This window comes from Loxodonta africana, chromosome 6 (genome assembly GCF_030014295.1).
Source record: "Loxodonta africana isolate mLoxAfr1 chromosome 6, mLoxAfr1.hap2, whole genome shotgun sequence".
NCBI lineage: Eukaryota > Metazoa > Chordata > Mammalia > Proboscidea > Elephantidae > Loxodonta > Loxodonta africana.
This window is the reverse complement of record NC_087347.1, coordinates 50525469-50547383: the sequence shown is the minus strand read 5'-3', so window position 1 is coordinate 50547383 and position 21915 is coordinate 50525469. Positions and strand designations below refer to the sequence as shown.

The following is a 21915-nucleotide window of genomic DNA, read 5'->3' as shown; positions in this document are numbered from 1 at the left end:
ACCTATTTCAAGTTATATCTGTAATTGGACCTTCCATTAGTTCTTGAAGAATCTTATTAAAATTCAACCAATTATCATCTTTACAAGAAGCACCAACAGACCAGATCAGTGAAAACAAAACGAAATACCCTGCAATGCAGAGATGATTTCATAATTAGAACTACTGATTTCATAATTAGAACTGCATCCCTCCAAGCAAAAGATACTAGGTTTTCTTCTTACCAGACTCAAGCAAGAAGGAACAGTATATATAATAAGACCCACCACTAGATAAGAAAATGTGTTTGCTTGTTTTAAAATCAAATCTCTTACTGCCAAAGCTAGGAGAATCCTGATGGTGTTCATAAAATCCTAGACTCTACTTTGACCCTGCTCATCTATTCCTGGTTTACTCACAGACTGTTTCTCTGTGGAAACTATTTAAAACTCAATTAAAAATTAAATCATTCCATAAAACAAAAGCTGTAAGACTATGTGTTGATTACATTACTAGTAATACTATTAGTAGAAATGTTTTTATTAAAGAAATACTCTGTTGCTATTTTCATTGCCATTTTAAAAAACTGTTTATAGGTTGGATATTTTCTTGATTTCCTCAAAATAAATAAATATTAATATAAACATGTTAATTTTGTTGTTGTTAGGTGCTATCAAGTCTGTTCAGACTCATAGTGACCCTATAGGACAGAGTACAACTGTCTAATAGGGTTTCCAAAAAGTGGCTGATGGATTTGAACTGCCACCCTTTTGGTTAGCAACTGAGCTCTTAACCACTACGCCACCAGGGCTCCAACATTTTAATGGTAATTATATTAATTCTATATTGATATATTATAATAATGTTACATATTATATACCAAACCAAACTCATTGTGGTTGAGTTGATTCCAATTCATAGCGACCCTGTAGGACAGAGTAGAACTGCCTCATAGAGTTTCCAAGGACTGCCTGGTGGATTCGAACTGCCAACCTTATGGTTACCAGCCCTAGCTCTTAACCACTACCCCACCAGGGTTTCCATATATTATGTAGTATGTTGTTTTGGGTGTGTGCCAGTGAGTCAATTCTGACTCATACAGACTCTCTATGACAGAATAGTACTGCCCCATGGGGTTTCCTAGGCTGTAATATTTATGGGAGCACATTGCCAGGTCTTTTCTCCCACAGAGTCGCTGGTGGGTTCAAACCACCAACGTTTTGGTTAGCAGCTGAATGCTTAACCATTGCACCACCAGGGATCCTTATTATATAATATAACCATGTAAATATATTATTAATAAACTATTATGACTTGGAGATTGGAGGGGAGGTAAATCTCATCAAACACTAGTCATTGACATTTTGGGGATCATATCATTCCTGAAGCTGGTCAAATGACCCAAGATTCAGCAACATACCTGAGGTGGTCATCAGGTTCACTCAAGCCTCATGATGCATGGAACTGCCAGATGAGGAGCTTCCCCATCTGTACCTGGTATATTGGGCCCAGCTTTTTCCTCATTGTTCAGCTACAACCCATCGCCCAGGCTCCAATTCCAGATTCATCAACAGGAAGCTCTGAGAAAAATTGTAGGTGGCTGTCTATCTTATTGCAAGACACAAAGGGCAATGGATCTTACCTCAAGTAAAGAGTAAGTTTCTCGGTCATTTCTATCTCTTACTTTGCCTTCATCAGCAAAATCATCCATAAAACAATCTATTAGATTCATTAAGGATCGTACTAAGTTTGTATCTGAAGTAGGAGATAATTCCTGAAAAATCAGAAAGAAAAGTCTGTAATACAAATTAAATTGGGAACTCATTAAAATAGCATCAGCTAATACTTAGTGAACTCTTTTAACTCTAACAGTCACAGCATATATGAAAAGGTACAATTATTATAATTCTAGTTTTATAGGTGGGAAACTGAGGCACACACTAATTTCCTTGCCTAGAACATGGAAGCAGTGGATATCACATCTAGGTAATCCACACTCCTTAACCGCTCTTTTATATCGGGTCCCAAACCTCAAAACCTTACGATTGCATGTTTGGTTAATTTAATCACACAAAGATCTAGATTCTGGGTTATACTAATTCTGTAAACCAAAACACTAAAAAAAAAAAAAAAATTCAGAGAAGAAAATTAATTTGCTTATTTAAAATGCTTCATAAATAAAAATGCAGCTTTGAACATAATTAAAAGCTACAGCAGAGTTTAGTAAATGTATCCCTATGAAATACAGTGCCAAGTCTCAAAGCACACGAAAGCATTGCTGGCATATTGTAAAAGTCACGCACTTTACTTTTTGGAGTTTCCTCTGACAGCTTACAAAGTAAATAAAATAACGTGTCTAGCTCCTAGGACTCTGTACCATACAGCAAGTTCTCAGTGAACGTTCATTTTCTTCCTGCTGGCTCTTCTCCAACCTTTAGAGTCGTATTATTTCATGGTTAATGTGCAAAAACTAATTCTCTGAAACTGACTCTCGGAGGATCAGAAGAAACTAACTTCAAGGTCAGTCACAACCCCACTAAATTCAGGCAGAAATGACCGCTGAATTTCTTACTGATGTAACACTAAAATATAAATACTGGCTACTACAAATAAGACAGATACTTATCACTACATAATAAATAACAGGTGTTCTTAATTTCTTCACAAGAAAACAAAAGAGCACAGTACATTTTAGAAAAGCTTGTTTAAAGTCCCCCCCCCCCCCCGCTTTGCTATTGAAAGGATAAATTCCAGTTATGGGGAAAACTCATTTATTGGAATACCTACATTTTCTGACAATGCAAAAAACATAGCTTTTTTAAATGATGAGCCTCAATTCATATGTTTAATTGTCTGTAGAACATGATTATTTCATACTTATATTATACTTAGGTTACATCAAGTTTCTCGGAAGATCACCCACTGTCTTGTCAATTTCTGTCATTACTCCATCAGCGAGTGCCCTTGTCTCTCCCCTGAAAGTGTTCATGCCAAGGTTTCCCCATGATCTTTTCAACTGCCAATCTCAGTCCTTACCTCCTTTGACCTGACCTCTTAGTAGTTTCTGGTAATAATACTTCTTTCTTAAAGGAATTCCTGGGTGATGCAAATGGTTAACATACTCGGCTGATAACCAAAGGTTGGAGGTTTGAGTTTACTCAGAGACACCTCAGAAAAAAGGCCTGGAGATCTCCTTCTGAAAAATCAGCCATCAAAAACCCTATGGAGCACAGATCAACTCTGACACATGTGGGGATCACCCGGAGTCGGAATCGACTCGATAGCAGCTTTTTTTTTTCCTTCTTAAGACACTATCTTCTCCCCTTCTCTTGTCCAAAATGTTGGTGCACTCCAGGATTCTAGCCTTTGCTCTCTTTCTCTCTCTGGGTAATCTACATGAACGCGGTTGTAAAGGCTAATTTCCAAATCTCTACCCTGAGCCAAACTTCTGTCTCAAGCTCTTCTACTATATATCCAAGACCAAAAAAACCAAAACCAAACCCAGTGCCGTCGAGTTGATTCTGACTCACAGCGACCCTATACGACAGAGTAGAACTGCCCCATAGAGTTTCCAAGGAGCACCTGGCTGATTTGAACTGCTGACCCTTTGGTTCACAGCTGTAGCACTTAACAATTACACCACCAGGATATATCCAAGAGCAGGAGAAATATCAACCCTATTTCCTATATTTGTCCAAAAGGCAAAGTCACTCTAAGAAACCATTAAACAACATTTTGCCAAGAAGAAATTATGCATAATTTCCAGCCAGGGAAGGTTTAAGAGCCTCAATGGAGTTTCACCAACTCTCAGAGGTAGAAGATTTCCATTCACGTTGCCATTTCTCTCCCTTCTACCGCTCCCCCAGCCCCGTCCCCAAGGGGTCTTGAATCAAAAGAAAGAAAAACAGATTTTCCCACTTTGGGATTTCTTTCTTGTTCTTCTCCCAGCAAAGGCTTCCCTCCCTGAATCCCAGGATTTTATCTATCTACAGTAACCCCTTAACAATGAGACACACTCACAATAAATACAGTGCATTCCTTATTTAATACACCTAAGACAGTAATATGTGTTCCTCCTTTATTATTCACCATCCAGTTCCTTGGATCCCAAAAATGAGACTATTTAAAAATTATCCATTTTCTGATTATAGAAATGCATTTTTAAGAACTTTGGAAAAGAAAGAAAAGCATAAAAATGGACATTAAAATCCAACAACTAATCAGAAACAAAAATAACATTTTGGGGCATTTTCATGTGGGCCTGTGAGATATTTTATTTAGAGAGAAAAGATTAGCAGCTATAACATTTTTTCAAAGTCTAAGATGTTATGTTTAAATTAGCTTTTGGAGAATAATTACATAAATTAAAATCTTTTTTACTTTAATCAGGAAAATGTTTTAATCAAACCAGTTAATATCTGGTAGCTGAAAATAAACACATATTAAAATTGATAAATTTGGTTAATTTTAATTTTTTTAATTATAAAATTCTCATTCCTCTTACCTTTGTGTGCTTTCTAATAAATTCAACAGAAACAGGGACCATTCTGTCAAATAAGCCTACTATAAATTCCTTCTGAAGACCACTGACTGCAGCAGGTAAAAGATTTATCCAAGACAGCATTAGCGGTCTCCAGCCTAACATGTGAGGCTCCATATAAATCATACCACATCTGGACACCTGGAAAAACAGTACAGGCATACCTTGTTTTATTGCACTTCACCTTATTGCGCTTTGCAGAGAATGCATTTTTTATAAATTGAAGGTTTGCAGCAACCCCGTACAGAACAAGTCTCTTGGCACCATTTTTCCAACAGTATGTGCTCATGTTGTGTCTCTGTGTCACGTTTTGGTAATTCTTGAAATGTTTCAAACTTTTTCATTTATTATTATATTTGTTATGATGATCTGTGATGATGATGATCTGTGATCAGGTGATCTTTGATGTTATTATTGTAATTGTTTTGGGGAGCTAAAAACCACACCCATATAAGACAGCAAACTTAATTGGTAAATGTGTGTGTTCTGACTGCTCCACCAACTAGCCGTTCTCCTGTCTCTCTCTCCCTCTTCTCAGGCCTCCCTATTCCCTGAGACACAATACTGAAATTAGGCTAATTAATACTCCCACAATGGCCTCAAAGTGTTTAAGTGAAAGAAAGAGTCGCACGTATCTCACTTTAAATCAAAAGCTAGAAATGATTAAGCTTAGTGAGGAAGGCATGCGGAAAGCTGAGGTAGGCCAAACACTAGGCCTCTTGTGCCAAATAGTTAGCCAAGCTGTGAATGCAAAGGAAAAGTTCTTGTAGGAAATTAAAAGTGCTACTCCAGTGAACACAGGAATGGTAGGAAAGTGAAACAGCCTTATTGTCGATAGGGAGAAAGTTTTAGTGGTCTGGATAGAAGAAGATCAAACCAGCCACAACATTCTCTTAAGCCAGAGCCTAAAGCCCTAACTCTCTACAATTCTGTGAAGGCTGAAAGAGATGAGGAAGCTGCAGAAGAAAAGTTCGAAGCCAGCAGAGGTGGGTTCATGAGGTTCAGGGAAAGAAGCCATCTCCATAACATCAAAGTGCCAGGTGAAGCAGCGAGTGCTGATGGAGACGCTGCAGCAAGCGATCCAGAAGATCCAGCTGAGATGGTTGACGAAGGGGCTGCACTAAACAGCATATTTTCAGTGTAGACGAAACAGCCTGATACTGGAAGATGCTGCCTAGAATGTTCACAGCTAGAGAGAAGTCAATGGCTGGCTTCAGAGCTTCAAAGGACAGGCTCTCCTGTCAGGGGCTAATGCAGCTGATGACTTTAAGTTGAAGCCAATGCTAATTTACCATTCTGAAAATCCTAGGGCCCTTAAGAATTATACTAAATCTACTCTGCCTGTGCTCTATGAAAGAACAAAGCCTGGATGGCAGCACATCTGTTTACAACATGTTTACTAAATATTTTAAGCTCACTGTTGAGACCTATTGGTCAGAAAAAAAAGATTCCTCTCAAAATACTACGGCTCATTGACAATGTACCTAGTCACCCAAGAACTCTGATGGAGATGTACAAGGAGATCAATGTTGTTCTCAGACCTGCTAACACCACATCCATTCTGCAGCCCATGGATCAAGGAGTACTTTTGACCCTCGAGTCTTATTATTTAAGAAATACACTTTGTAAGGCTGTAGCTACCAAGGTTAGTGATTTATTTGACGGATCTGGGCAGAGTAAATTGAAAACCTCCTCGAAAGGATTCACCATTCTAAATGTCATTATGAACATTCGTGATTCGTGGGAAGAGGTCAAAATATCAACATTAACAGGAGCTTAGAAGAAGTTGATTCCAACCCAAAGGATGACTTTGAGGAGTTCAAGACTTCAGCGGAGAAAGTAACCGCAGATGTGGTGGAAACAGCAAGAGAACCAGAGTTAGTAGTGGGGCCTGCAGATGTGACTGAATTATTGTGATCTCATGGTAAAACTTGCACAGATAAGGAGTTACTTCTTACGGATGAGCCAAGAAAGTGGTTTCTTGAGATGGAATCTACTCCTGGTGAAGATGCTGTGAACAACGTTGAAATGACAACAAGGGATTTAGAATATTACATAAACTTAGTTGATAAAGCAGCAGGGTTTGAGAGGATGGACTCCAATTTGGAAGTTCTACTACAGGTAAAATACTATCAAAAGCATCGCATGCTACAGAGAAATCTTTCTTGAAGAGTCAACCAGTGTGACAAACGTCATTGTTGTCTTATTTCAAGGAATTGCCACAGCCAGCCCAGCCTTCAGCAATCAGCACCCTGACCAGTCAACAGCCATCAACATCAAGGCAAGACCTTCCATCAGCAAAAAGGTTACAATTTGCTGAAGGTTCAGATGATGGTTAGTATTTTTTAGCAATAAAATATTTTTAAATTAAGGTGCATACATTGTTTTTTTAGACATAATGCTACTGCACACTTAATGAGACTGCAGTATAGTGTAAACATAGCTTTTATATGCACTGGGAAACCAAAAAAGTTTGTACGACTCACTTAATTGTGATATTTGCTTTATTGTGGTGGTCTGGAACCAAACCTGCAATATCTCTGAGGTATGCCCATAATTGTTTATTGTTGTTGTTAGGTGCAACATCTCTGAGGTATGCCCATAATTATTTATTGTTGTTGTTAGGTGCCATCGAGTCAGTTCCGACTCATATTGACCCTATGCACAACAGAACAAAACACTGTCCAGTCCTGAGCCATCCTTACAATCGTTATGCTTGAGCTCATTGTGGCAGCCACTGTGTCAATCCACCTTGTTGAGGGTCTTCCTCTTTTCCGCTGACCCTGTACTCCGCCAAGCATGATGTCCTTCTCCAGGGACTGATTCCTCCCGAGAATATGTCCAAAGTATGTAAGATGCAGTCTCGCCATCCTTGCTTCTAAGGAGCGTTCTGGTTGTACTCCTTCCAAGACAGATTTGTTTGTTCTTTTGGCAGTCCATTCAATATTCTTCACCAACACCGCAGTTCAAAGGTGTCAATTCTTCTTCTGTCTTCCTTATTCATTGTCCAGCTTTCATGTGCACATGATGCGATTGAAAATACCATGGCTTGGGTCAGGCACACCTTAGTCTTTAAGGTGACATCTTCGCTCTTCAACACTTTCAAGAGGTCCTTTGCAGCAGATTTACCCAATGCAATACGTCTTTTGATTTCTTGACTGCTCCTTCCATGGGTGTTGATTGTGGATCCAAGTAAAATGAAATCCTTGACAACGTCAATCTTTTCTCCGTTTATCATGATGTTGCTCATTGGTCCAGTTGTGAGGATTTTTGTTTTCTTTATGTTGAGGTGTAATCCATACTGAAGGCTGTGGTCTTTGATCTTCATTAGTAAGTGCTTCAAGTCCTCTTCACTTTCAGCAAGCAAGGTTGTGTCATCTGCATAACGCAGGTTGTTAATGAGTCTGCACATGTCATTATAATACTTTACTTTGTCTTCTTGAGACGCCCTTTGAAATTTTCTGTTCAGTTCTTTTACTTCATCAATTCTTCCTTTTGCTTTAGCTGCTGGACGTTCGAGAGCAAGTTTCAGAGTCTCCTCTGACATCCATCTTGGTCTTGTCTTTCTTTCCTGTCTTTTCAACAACCTCTTGCTTTCTTCATGGATGATGTCCTTGATGTCATTCCACAACTTGTCTGGTCTTCGGTCACTAGTGTTCAAAGCATCAAACCTATTCTTCAGATGGTCTAAATTCAGGTGGGATATACTCAAGGTCATATTTTGCCTCTCATGTGCTTGCTCTGATTTTCTTCAGTTTCAGGTTGAACATGCATATGAGCAATTGATGGTCTGTTCCTCAGATGGCCCCGGCCTTGTTCTGACTGATGATATTGAGCTTTTCCATTGTCTCTTTCCACAGATGTAGTCAATTTGATTTCTGTGTGTTCCATCTGGCGAGGTCTAGTCACCGTTTATGTTGGTGAAAGAAGGTATTTGCAATGAAGAAGTCGTTGGTCTTGCAAAATTCTATCATTCGATCTCCGGCATTGTTTCTATCACCAAGGCCATATTTTCCAACCACTGATCCTTCTTCTTTATTTCCAACCTTCGCATTCCAATCACCAGTAATTACCAATGCATGTTGATTGCATGTTTGATCAATTTCAGACTGAAGCAGCTGATAAAAATCTTCTATTTCTTCATATTTGGCCCTAGTGGTTGGTGCATAAATTTGAATAATACTTGTATTAACTGGTCTTCCTTGTAGGCGTATGGATATTATCCTATCACTCATAGCATTGTACTTCAGGAAAGATCTTGAAATGTTCTTTTTGACGATGAATGCAATACCATTCCTCTTCAAGTTGTCATTCCCAGCATTGTAGGCTATGTGATCGTCCGATTCAAAATGGCCAATACCAGTCCATTTCAGCTCACTAATGCCTAGGATATAGATGTTTATGCATTCCATTTCATTTTTGATGATTTCCAATTTTCCTAGATTCATACTTCATACATTCCAGGTTCTGATTATTAATGGATGTTTGCAGCTGTTTCTTCTCATTTTGAGTCGTGCCACATCAGCAAATGAAGGTCCCAAAAGCTTTACTCCATGCATGTCATTAAGGTTGACTCTACTTTGAGGAGGCAGCTCTTCCCCAGTCATCTTTTGAGTGCCCTCCAACCTGGGGGGCTCATCTTCCAGCACTATATCAGACAATGTTCCACTGCTATTCATAAGGTTTTCACTGGCTAATGTTTTTCAGAAATAGACTGCTGGGTCCTTCTTCCTAGTCTGCCTTAGTCTGGAAGCTCAGCTGAAATCTGTCCTCCAAGGGTGACCCTGCTGGTATCTGAATACCGGTGGCATAGCTTCCAGCATCACAGCAACACACAAGCCCCCACAGTACGACAAACTGACAGACACGTGGGGGAATTGTTTATTAAGGTATTGCTTATAAAAGAAATATGACTTGGTGTATATCTGTTGCTTACAAATTTCAGAAAACTCCTGGGAAATAAAAAAGCCTAATTTTAATATAATATCATGTTCTAAATTTTTGTGTATGATCTACCAAATGGTCACAGATGAAGAAAAAAAATTCCTGACTCTTAAAGTTGTCAAGGTATGTCAACAGATATATCTGTTCTCCAAGAATCACTAGTAAAGGAAATTCTACTAATATTTATCATTTGAAGTCAAAGTTTCTAAATAAATAAACACATTTATAACATTTCACAATTTATAAGCAGATGTCCAAACTGGGAACTTACAGTGGCAGGAGAAGCAACTTCTAAATCCATTGGTTCAAAAATAAGATTCATCTGTGGTGACATTTGAATAATCTCCCCACTCATCAGACATAGCTTTTTGTTGTCATCCAGGACAGTGTTCATATTCTCAATCCATACCGCATCTACTGGTCCATCAAAAATTAACCACTTTCTATCTGGAGACTAGTTTATGTATATAGTGAATAAAAGAAGCAAATATGTAATAGGAATAATGTAGGAAACAGTTCAATAATATTATTTCAAAATAAAAAAATGCAGCTCCCCAAAATTAATTTCACCAAGAAAATGTAAAGGCACCCTTTGAAAAAAGTATAGATGTATATATTGTCCCTCAAGAAGGCTATCCATGCATAAACATGACAGAAATATAACATCTTTCCATGTATCTAAACTCAAGTATATATAATATAGTTTAAACTAATATAAGTTAAAAAAAATTGCTGAGGAAAACAGAATTTTCATTTTGCTTATCTGATTCTATAGGACATTGTGCTCATACAATGTACACACATCTCCCATGAATTGAACTGTCTCATGGTACTATACAAAACAAACAAACAAAAAAAACCATTGCCGTCGAGTCAGTTCCCACTCATAGCTACCCTATAGGATAGAGAACTGCTCCATAGGGTTTCCAAGAAGTGCCTGGTGGCTTTGAACTGCTGACCTTTTGGTTAGCAGCCGAACTCTTAACCACTATGCCACCAGAGTTTCCAAGAGGATGATAGTATAGGACATGAAAATCAATACACCATTAACAGTCTCACAATCACATAATAAATATCATATTCCTCGTCCTTCTTCTGTATACCTCCAAAGCAATGGTGCTTGTTAACACGGTCTTTGGCATCTTTATTGGAGTCAACAATGTTCTTCACAGAAACACCACTACACTATCCAGTAAGGTGTTTTAAACGAGTATCTTTAACTATAAATATAAATCATTCAAGTGTTTGAACTGAAAAAAAATTAGAAGTTGGGGTCAGAAGGAAATATAATGTTTTTTAAAATGCATGCAAAAGTGTTAGTACTTACAGTTGAAGAAGCAAATGCTCTAAAACTGACAGCCAGGATCCCATCAGACCATTCGTGGGATACTAAATCAAACTGTCCATACAGCTGACCCATGGTGATAGATTTAGGATTTAAAACAGTAATCTGAACTTTGTTTTCTTCCATTAGTCCCTAAAAGAAAAACAAATCACTTATTTTATACATATAACAATATAACAAGTTCAATCCTTTCCAACACTGCCTTCCATCCTTTCCATCCCCAGAGTTTAAGAAACAAGCTAGCAAACTGAAAAAATGATATGGGCATAATAATATTGTATATTGCTTTCTTCTCTGTGCCCAGGAAGGGGTTAACAATGTATCTTCTAAATTCAGAAGTATTGCAAAATTCTGTCATCTTCTTAACCAGGATAAAGCTGTTGCCACCAACGAAAGATTTTACCCCAAAGGCAACAAGACTGGTATGAAGCTATAAGCCTGTGTGCACTGACTAAGGAAGCCCGTCCCTTCTATCCTGTCACTGTGTCACCATTAGAATTTCTAGGTAACGAACCATTTTGGACTTTACAATAGGACAAAAACACATGTTCATATCTTCATCTTTGTTAATCTTTGAGCGGCACCTTGTTTGGTTCTTTTAAAGACTTGTTTTCATAGAAAAACAAACAAAAAATGAAAAATCACAGGATGATAGGAAGACAAGGCAGGAAGACAGCGAGAAAAAAAGGGTGAAAGGAAGGGGAAAGAAAAGGAAGAGAAGGGAGATAAAAGGAAGGTAAGGGAAAGCAAGAGAAGGAAAGGCAAGAGAAAGAAAACAGCATAGAAAGGGAAAAGCAGAAGAAATAGATGACAGAAACAAGAAGCATATCCATTTGTAGGATAATAAATATAAATGAGTTTAAATTCTTCCATGAAAAGATAAACACCATCAAACTGGAGAAAATAAGAGTTGAACTATTTGCTCTTTATAAAAGGAAAATGATAGATCGAATTGGGCAGCAAATGACTGAATTTAAGGAAGTCACCACCTCTATACACATGAAACAAATATAGAGATCCTAGGGCTTAGGCAAAAGAGGACAAGACTATAGAAGGAGCTTAAAAAGCCCTCAGGAAAAATAAAGTAGGAAAGAAGTAGCAATTAATGAAAAAGGTTTTCCACGGGATAAATGGTATCAAGGTGTTTGTTTTCAATAAGAATTCTGGAATGATTCAGTACTTGAAAATATGTGATTTATCATTTTATTTTAAAGTAAACATCAAATAATACACAGGGGGAAAAAGGTAAATGACAACGACAACCAAAGTTACAAATAAAGACATGAACTAATATATATGCAGGGAGAAAGCAGAGGATGTGATATTGAAATTAGACAAAGTGAATTTAAGGCAAATAACGTAAATAATTTTGTACTGGTTGAAGGGCAGCCTCCATGAAGAAGATATAATAATCATAAATTCCATGTAGGCTATATTGAAATATATGAACCAAAACGTACTAGAAATACATGGAGAGGTGGAAAGAAACAGTATTACTTAGAGAATTTATACAGCCCCCTGACTTTAGCATATCAAAGTAAGCCAAAAAATGTGATATGTGAATAAGAATTTTGAATACAGTGTCTCTCTGAGTTGAAATCGACTCAACAGCACACAACAACAATAGCCATTATATATACATGTGTGTGTATAACATATATGTACATGTATGTTGTCGTTGTTAGGTGCTGTCGAGTCAGTTCCGACTCACAGAAACCCTATGCACAAAGAGCAAAACATTGCCAGGTCCTGCGCCATCCTCACAATCATTGTTATGCTTCAGCCCACTGTTTAGGCCACCACGTCAGTCCATCTTGTTGAGGACCTTCCTTTTTTTTGCGGACCCTCTATTTACGAAACATGATGTCCTTCTCCAGGGACTGATCCCCTCCTGATAACGTGTCCAAAGTATGTAAGACGTAGTCTGGCCAACCTTGCTTCTAAGGAACATTCTGGTTGTACTTCTTTCAAGACAGATTTGTTCATTCTTTTGGCAGTCCATGGTATATTTAATATTCTTCACCAACACCACAATTCAAAGGCGTTAATTCTTCTTCGGTCTTCCTTATTCATTGTCCCGCTCTTACATCCATATGAGGTGAGTGAAAACACTATGGCTTAGGTCAGGTGCACCTTAGTCTTCAAGGTGACATCTTTGCTTTTTGACACTTTTAAGAGGTCTCTTGCAGCATATCTGCCCAGTGCAATGTGTCATATTTTGTATATATATAACCCAGTGCCATCGAGTCAATTCCGACTCATAGCGACCCTATAGGACAGAGTAGAACTGCCCCGTAGAGTTTCCAAGGAGCACCTGGAAGATTCGAACTGCCGAACTTTTGGTTAGCAGCTGTAGCACTTAACCACTACACCACCAGCGTTTCCTTGTATACATATATATACATATACACATTCCAATTCAGTACCACTAGCAGCTAATAACAGAATTTGCATTACAAATTTAACTACCCCCAAAATAAAAAATACACTTCTAAAAGTATGAAAAGGAAACTTTCAGATTTTTCTGTGTTTTCAGACTTTTTTCTACAATGAAAATGTATTAACTTTTATAATTAAACTTTTTTTAAAAATGAAACAAAACATTGAGAGTGGCAAATTTGAACTACATCCTTTATATGCTGAACCTCCTGCTTGTTTCATTTTATGTTCCTAAGTTTATTTTCTCTTTGACTCATTTTTCTCATCATTTAAGTTACTCTATTACAAATATCTGTTTAAATGGTCTTACGTTCCTTCCTGAGCACAGCAGGTTAGAACTACATTAATGCATTAATAATAATAATGGTGTTGACTTACCTTTTCACATATATCATTTAGTGCTCCAGCTAAGACACGATATGCACAGGTCTTTCCTCCAAATGGTTCTCCAACAATCATAAAACCATGACGCACAATCATCATTTCATATATTTGAAGAATCTTCTCAGAAAAGAATTTGGTCATTTGCAAATTCATGGAGTCACAATTATCTTTGATAGCTGCCAGCAAATCATTGTAATCTGGCTTAGGTAATTTTACTCCAGGAAACAAATCTGAAGTAATTCCCTGAAAGTAGATGATTTTGGGGGCTATACATATACACACATACATACAAACACGATAAAATTTCTCTCATGTAATCTAATGTAATGTAATCAATCAATCAGTTGAGGTGGTACCACTTCTGAGTTATGAAAAGACCAGAATAGACAAAGGCACACACACGTAGGGAAAGAGAGAGGACTCGTGAGGATTATCTACAAGTAAAGGAATGCCAAGGATTGCTGGCAGACACCAGACACTAGAAGAGAGGCTCACAGAAGGAATAGACACGGCTGAGACCCTGATTTGGACTTTTAGGCTCCCGAACTGTGAGAAAATTAATTTCTATTCTGTGGTATTTGTGTTACAGCAGCACTAGATAACTAAAAAGGCACTGCTAAATGTTCACTGAATGAATACATGATTGCACAAGAATACATCTACTGGGGTAGAATTTCTCTTTCTAAGGATAAAGATAGATTTACTCCTAGAAAATCTGTACAGTGCACTAGTACCAACGAAACTGAGGGCAAACTTTAGGAACAAAATGTGGACCCCGTCCTTGTTGATTTGCACTAAGGAATAGTAAGGAAAGCCCCTTTTAGAGTGATAAAACCTGGTCCCTAGGGACAGCTTATGACACCGAGCACTATAGGGGAAGTGTCACTTCCCCCTTCCCCAAGACAGTCATATATTTCCCATCTTTACATGGTGAAAGCTGCCTGTACTACATGTTGGCATAAGTTAGTGCAACATCTAACATTGGCAGAAGCCAACTACCCTCTTGATTTCTTCTACCTGAGAAGAGGAAGTAGAAAAGGCAGCAAATGATACTACGAAAATTTTAGTCATTATTCTAATACTTCCTCTCAAATACCAATCTTTTAATCCTGAAGATTATTAAGCTTAATTCTTATCTTAATTTATCCTGAAAAACAATTCCATAAAAGTCGTCACATTCATTGGAAGAAAGTAAGCTTATTTCTTTTATTTCTTCAACCATTAATTTAGCAAACACTTATCACACCTATTCTGTTCTAGGGATTCATTAATGTGTTAGACAAATTACATTCCTTCACAGGGCCTACATTCTAGCGGAATAAAATCAAACATATTTTGTAAATTTAGTGTGCTCATTATGAGGTTAAAAAAATACTACCAAAAACCCTAAGTTGTTAAAAGTCATCCAAAGCAAAAAAGCTGTCTAAACACATGTCAAGTAAGACATGGAATGATCTGTGTCTCTGTGCTGTATCATTGTTTTATATAGTGGAAGTTTCTCATACAGAGCTTTGCGAACTTGGATATTTCATACATACATTACTATAAGAGTTTTGATACATTGTAGTAATAAATAAATGTTCTTACCTCAAAGAGTGGTAAATCATGGGACAAAAATTTTGGCAGATTTACATCAATAATAGATCTAAGCAGCAAAATTTCTTCATTTTCATTTGGGTATTTCAGCTAAAAGAAAATATACTCGTTATCATATTTGCATCTGCTAACCATACACCCGTGTGCACACGTACGCACATATACAAACGCACACACATACACATACTCAGGCCTCACAGGCAACATGAATATGCTGAATTTTCTACTAGTTTATTATAAAAACTTACGTTGAACTAACTATCCATTCACGGATGTGCTAGATAAAGAACTATTGGCCATGTATTCAGCATAGCTTGGGAGTTGTTATTGCCTATATATTGGGTAGGAGCTTGCTTGTCCTCTGCCTTTAAGATCAGTAGTGGGTTAGCTAATTGAAAACAATTATTAAGAGTAATCTTCTGGTCTCATGGCAAAAAATGGCTGCCTCCTTCTCCATGAGACCATAAGAATTGGATGGTGCCTGGCTACCAGTATTGAATGTTTTAGTCGAAGATTCTGTAGAAGAATCCTGATCAAAAGGGAGAAAATACAGAACAGAATTTCAAATTTTCACAGACTCTAGACTTTCTGGACCTGTGGAAGATGGGTGAACTTCCAAAACTGTTTCCCTAAGATAATCTTTAAACCTCAAACCAAAAATATCCTCTGAAGTCTTTTTAATAATAATAATAATAAAAATAGGTTGGCTTAATTAGTAAAGAATGTTTGCCTTCAGCGTTGTGCTCTTTAAGAACTATCTATATGGGATCAAACTGACAATAGCAACTCAAAAGATTAGATACGAAATTTAGAGGGCAGTAAGTTTATGTTAATGAGGGAGAAACAATTTAGAAAAGGAGAGTGAGGGTGATTACACAACTTGAAGAATGTAATAAATGTCCCTGAATTGTACGTGTAGGAATTGATGAATTGCTGTATGTTCTGCTGTGTACATTCTCAACAATAAACAATAATAAATTATAAAAATATAATCGTTTTTTAAATGATGCATTTAAATTTAAAACATAAATGCTTACTCTTTCGCCAATATTTTGAAGTCAAAGCCTTTTCTTTGACTGTAGAGCTATACACTGTTTTTCTTGCTAAAACGACATTAATAAATGCACCATTTACTTTGTGCAGTTTTGCCCTGTTCTTTTTTTTTTAAGGGGATAATGCTCTTAAAAGGTACTTGTAAGGCATTCTGAATATAGCAGCCTTCTAAATTTTTTTCGGTCTTTTACATTGGTCTCATCCACACCTAATTCAAAGTCAGTTTTTTAGCATTTCTCCTTTACTGAATCTTCCTAAAACAATGAACTTAGTTTTCATAGAAACAAAACTCTTCTTATTTTCACACTTATATATCACCAGTTTACACAAAATTTAATTAAATGACATGTTAATAGTAACATGTCCAACTGACTTCAAAAAGGTTTAGGAACAAATAAGCTGACTCTGGGTAAGGAATACAGCTCAACTGACTGAAATCGAAATGAGAGGGTAAAGCAGCACCATGCCTGCTGGCTGGGAGTTCAGCAGGTAGGTGTGTTACGTCAGCAAGTTGTACAGAGACTAGAGAGGATTGGTTAACATGCTAAGTAAGTTAAGTAGGGTTGCTTAAGAAAACTTGTATTAAATTCCAAAGCACCTGTAATATACCTAAGGTTTACTAAAAATGTGACTGAACTATAAACTTGTTGCTTGACTGAACTATAAACTCCTTGTTCATATCCATAACCCACCCAAAAAAGCCACTGCTGTCGTGTAAATTCCGACTCAGAGCAACCCTACAGGACAGAGCAGAACTGCCCCGAAAAAGGGTTCACCTAAATAACATAAATCTGAACTCAGAATTATTTCCCTCAAATTTAATACTTTGCTCAACACCTTTCTCCAACATTTTGTTTCCTAGAGCTTGCATTTAATTTTCCAGAACTTTCTTCCTTTTCTCTAAAATCTTTTTGCCTAATAATTCCATGTTCCTGCTTACCAAGCTTAACCGTACAAGGCCAGTAATGCCTGAAAGTTGAGTTTGACCATCTCTGAATCTCCAAAGCTCCCAATGCCAAAGCTAGTCCTGCTCATCTGCCAGCTACCTACATTGTGACTTGTCAGAAGTATGTTTTATTATTTGAGAGGCTATCATTTTAAAGCAAATGTCTAAATTGTTTTCTGATATAATAAAAACAAATTTCAAAGTATACAGGCCAAAATGTTTAACAATTCTAAATTAGTTTTGACAGAGAATGATAGGATTCATTTGCAGGATTCATTTGCTGCATAAACTCTAATAGATCAATTACAGAGCCAAGATTTCAGTGATGACATACACTAGGACAACGCATCATCTTTTCCATTATCTGACCACAATATCATGCTGACACGTCAGGTTAATACAAATTGTTGTGTCTAGTTGCTTTTGTTTACTGCAAAAAGCAATGACTTGATGTTAGACTAATGTGGAATAGGATATCATCACTATGTATCAGAATTCTTGATAACATTATTATAGAAGATAAAAATGCATGCCACTGCTCTTAATCATGTAGGATATATTTGAAAATTTATCTTTAACATGAAAATTTTACAAGGTCACATTGATGCATTTTGATATTAACTATAAGCTTATCTTTCATTAATAACTAATTAATATATAGTTATATTTCATGATTCCGCAAAATAATTTCAATGAAAAGTTGATCAAGTCTAAAAGTATTTGGGCTTTTCATTTGTATGGTTATAACTAAGGAGCCCTAGTGGCACAATGGTTAAGGCACTTGGTTGCTAACCAAAAGGTCAGCAGCTTGAACCCACCAGCCACTATGTGGGGGAAAGATGTTACAGTCTGCTTCCATAAAGATTACAACCTTGGAAACCCTGTGGGGCAGTTAGTTCTACTCTGTCCTATGGGGTCACTGTGAGTCGGAATCAACTCAATGGCAATGGGTTATTTTTTTTTAATAGTTATGATAAACACCGTTTTAAAATTCAAACATTATATTGTAAATCTATTATTACTAGTCAACAGCTTGTTGTGATTGTACAGTTAGATTAAGTGACAATGTATAAGGTCTTCTGTATATATTTATTAATCATATATTATTTCCTTTAAAGCTATACATGTACATGTAGACTGAAAGTCCTCAAAATGTTTCTCAGCAGCAAGCAAGTTTATTCTTTCACAGTACCTACCTTCATATACTCAAAATTATGGAACAGAACTCAAGTCACTAAGAATTACATGTCTACATTTTTGCAAATCAATATAAATTTCCTTCTTCACATGTGCAAAATAACCAATTTTTTTTTTAGTGCAATTATTGATTTTTTTTTTCAGTCAGTGTTGAAACCAAACAGTTACCGGGTCTGCGGAGGCACACAGCCCTGGGATTTACAAATAGGAAATTCATGTGTAAGAAGCACTTGAGCTTTCTACCTTTAGATTCCCAGCAGCGGTGAGCACTGACTTCACGGCTCTCATTCCATAATCATAGTGATGTTGAGATGACAACTGCTCTGAACACAAACGATACGTAGCCACGATTTTTACCGACAGCGGTCGAGCAGTGACAAACCCACAGGAGTACAGGACTATCTCGGCAATCATGGCATAGTCTGGCACCATCATTGCTACTGTCCGGAAGAGAGCCTATGGTCATGTAGAAAAGGTGCTTTTAAAAAGACCATTCGAAAGATAACCTTGTCCTTTATTTGTTAACATGTTACAATTTTATAGCTTTTCTGCAAAAATCTTAAACTACAATGTTCAAAACATTTAGATAAAAGGAAAAATTGGTTTTCTGTTGTTATATAATAAATATATCATTAAATTTCCATATTTTTTTCCCTTAAATCATGGTTTAAGAACACCTTCAAATTTCTATCACACCTAGATCTTTGGTGAATTATTAATTCATCAAAGTGTTAAGTATCAAATCATATTCTTCATGAGAAGCAACATGATACAGGGATAAGAACCTCAGTCTGCAAAATGTCCACAAGCCAGGCTTCTTAACTGGCCTGGTAAGAAAGTGACTGTGCTGGGAAACTGAGCTTTAAGAGAGGCTCCCTTTGTATCTCATAAATTGTGTAATTTTGCTAATCAGGTAACCCCTAATAATAAGGCTATGTTAAATGATATATTTTGAGATATTCTTAACCTTTGAATCTGCAGTCACCATGTGAGTCTTTCAACATGTATAGTAAAGGGAAAAAAAACTGTAAAATAAGTTATGGGCAATCATTATTAGAAATGCATCAATTTTAACCCAAAACCCTAATTATCATAGAAGAAAAAATAGGGTCAGTGCTAGGGTCCCTAATACATGGCATAAATAGGATACAAACAGTAACTAATAATGCACAAACACCAGAAGATAAGCTAGACAACTAGGAACTTCTAAAATTTAAACACTTGTGCAGAGTTCAAAAGAGTAAAAAGAGAACCTACAGACTGCGAAAAATGACATAGCCAACAAAGGTCTAATCTCCAAAATCTATAGGAAAATCCAACATCTCTAACAACAAAAAGACAATCCAATTAAAAAATGGGTAAAGGATATGAACAGGCACTTCACCAAAGAAGACATTCAGGTGGCTAATAGACATATGAAGAAATGCTTGCAATCACTAGCTGTCAGAGAAATGCAAATCAAAACTACAATGAGATACCATCTCATCCTGACATCAATGGCACAAATAAAAAAAACAGAAAATAACAAATGTTGGGGAGGCTGTGGGAAGATTGGAACTCTTTTGCACTGCTGGTGGGAATGCAAAATGTTACAACCGTTTTGGAAAACTATATGGCGCTTCCTTAAAAGGGTAGAAATAGAAATACCATATGATCCAGCAATTCCACTCCTAGCAATATACCCTAGAGGAATAAGAGCTGTCACATGAATAGACGTATGTACACCCATGTCCACTGCAGCATTATTCACAATAGCAAAAAGATGGAAACAACCTAAGTGCCCGTTGACAGATAATTGCATAAACAAACTATGGTTCATACACACAACAGAATACTATGCAATGATAAAGAACAACGAAGAATCCAAGAAATATCTCACAACATGGATGAATCTGGAGGGCATTATGCTGAGTGAAATTAAGTCAATCACAAAAGGCCAAATATTGTAGGAGACCACTATTATAAAAACTCATGAAAAGGTTTACACACAGAAAGAAACAATATTTGGTGGTTAAGAGGGAGGGGATGGGTGGGGAGAAAGAAATGCTTACTAGACAATAGATAAGTGGTAACTTTGGTGAAGGGTAAGGCAGTACACAATCCTGGAGGAATCAGCACAACTTGACCAAAGCAAAGTCATAGAAGCTTCATATACACATCCAAATTTCCTGAGGGACTGAGTTACTGGGCTGAGGGCTGGGGACCATGGTCTCTGGGGACATCTACATAGTTTATAAACTGGCATAACATAGTTTATAAAGAAAATGTTTTACATCCTACTTTGGTGAGTAGTGTCTGGGGTCTTAAAAGCTTATAAGCAGCATTCTAAGATACGTCTACTTATCCCACCCCATCTAGAGCAATGGAGAATGAACAAAACCAAAGACACAAGGAAAAGATTAGTCCAAAGGACTAATGGACCACAACTACTACGGCCTCTACCAGACTGAGTCCAGAACAATGAGATGGTGCTCAGCTACCACCACTGACTGCTCTGACAGGGATTACAATAGAGGGTCCTAGACAGAGCAGGAGAATAATGTAGGACAAAATTAACTCACACACACAAAAAAAGACCAGACTTACTGGCCTGACAGAGACTGGAGAAGCCCTGAGAGTATGGCCCCTAACCCACTGCCGTCGAGAAGATACGCTTTTAACTCAGTACTGAAGTCACTCCTGATGTTCACCCTTCAGCCAAAGATTAGACAGGCCTATAAAACAAACAATAACACATGTAGTTCAACCATGTATATGAGACAAAATGGGTGCACCACCCCAAAAGCAAAGACAAGAAGTCAGGAAGGGACAGGAAAGCTGGCTGAATGGAAATGGGGAAGCTGAGGTTGAGAAGGGGAGAGTGTTGACACATTGCAGGGTTGGCAACCAATGTCACAAAACAATATGCATATTATTATTTAAAGGAGAAACTAATTTGGACTATAAGCTTTCACGATAAAAAATAATATTCATAAAGCACAATAATAATTAATAAATAGGAAATAAACATAGCTCAATTAAAAAAAAGAAATATATCAATTTTCCAAATTGTAAAGATGATTTTTTTCTCCTGGCATTTTCAACACTGTGGGGCAAATAAACCTCATGCAATGGTAAGAAAATAGAAAATTTAGTAGATTTTAAAAGAATAAATTAGAAAATTTGGGTCTAGAATATGAGTATGGGTCAGGACTCATTTCAGTGGTTCATGCATTAAAATATGACTTTATTGTATTGATTATAAAAAGGAAAATAACAATATTCTAGACAAAAAGAAGTCCCTACGGAGAATGGCAATCATATTCAGAGAGTTTATGAACACATTGGGAAATAGTTGTATTACCCAAAACAGAAGGCAGATAGAAAATATGAACATCATGCCTAAGTGATCTGTTATGACTCTTCCAATTTCAGAACAAAGAAAAGATTTGCATCACGCAAGATCCTTCGAATGTGTTATGCTAAATTACTAGCTAGAGGCCTTATCACTACTA

The 21915-nt window shown here is 37.0% G+C and overlaps 1 protein-coding gene across 1 annotated transcript in view; it reads right to left on the bottom strand.

The window, feature by feature from the left end:
- Positions 1-21915, bottom strand: part of DNAH7 (dynein axonemal heavy chain 7) — a 262133-nt gene that overhangs the window by 140113 nt on the left and 100105 nt on the right. The window contains exons 28-34 of the mRNA XM_023542658.2: positions 18665-18877; positions 15217-15315; positions 13624-13872; positions 10789-10938; positions 9733-9915; positions 4482-4658; positions 1620-1751 (exon numbers count right to left, since the gene is read on the bottom strand). Coding sequence (XP_023398426.2) covers positions 1620-1751; positions 4482-4658; positions 9733-9915; positions 10789-10938; positions 13624-13872; positions 15217-15315; positions 18665-18877 — 1203 coding nt within the window. The remainder of the gene's footprint in view (positions 1-1619; positions 1752-4481; positions 4659-9732; positions 9916-10788; positions 10939-13623; positions 13873-15216; positions 15316-18664; positions 18878-21915) is intronic.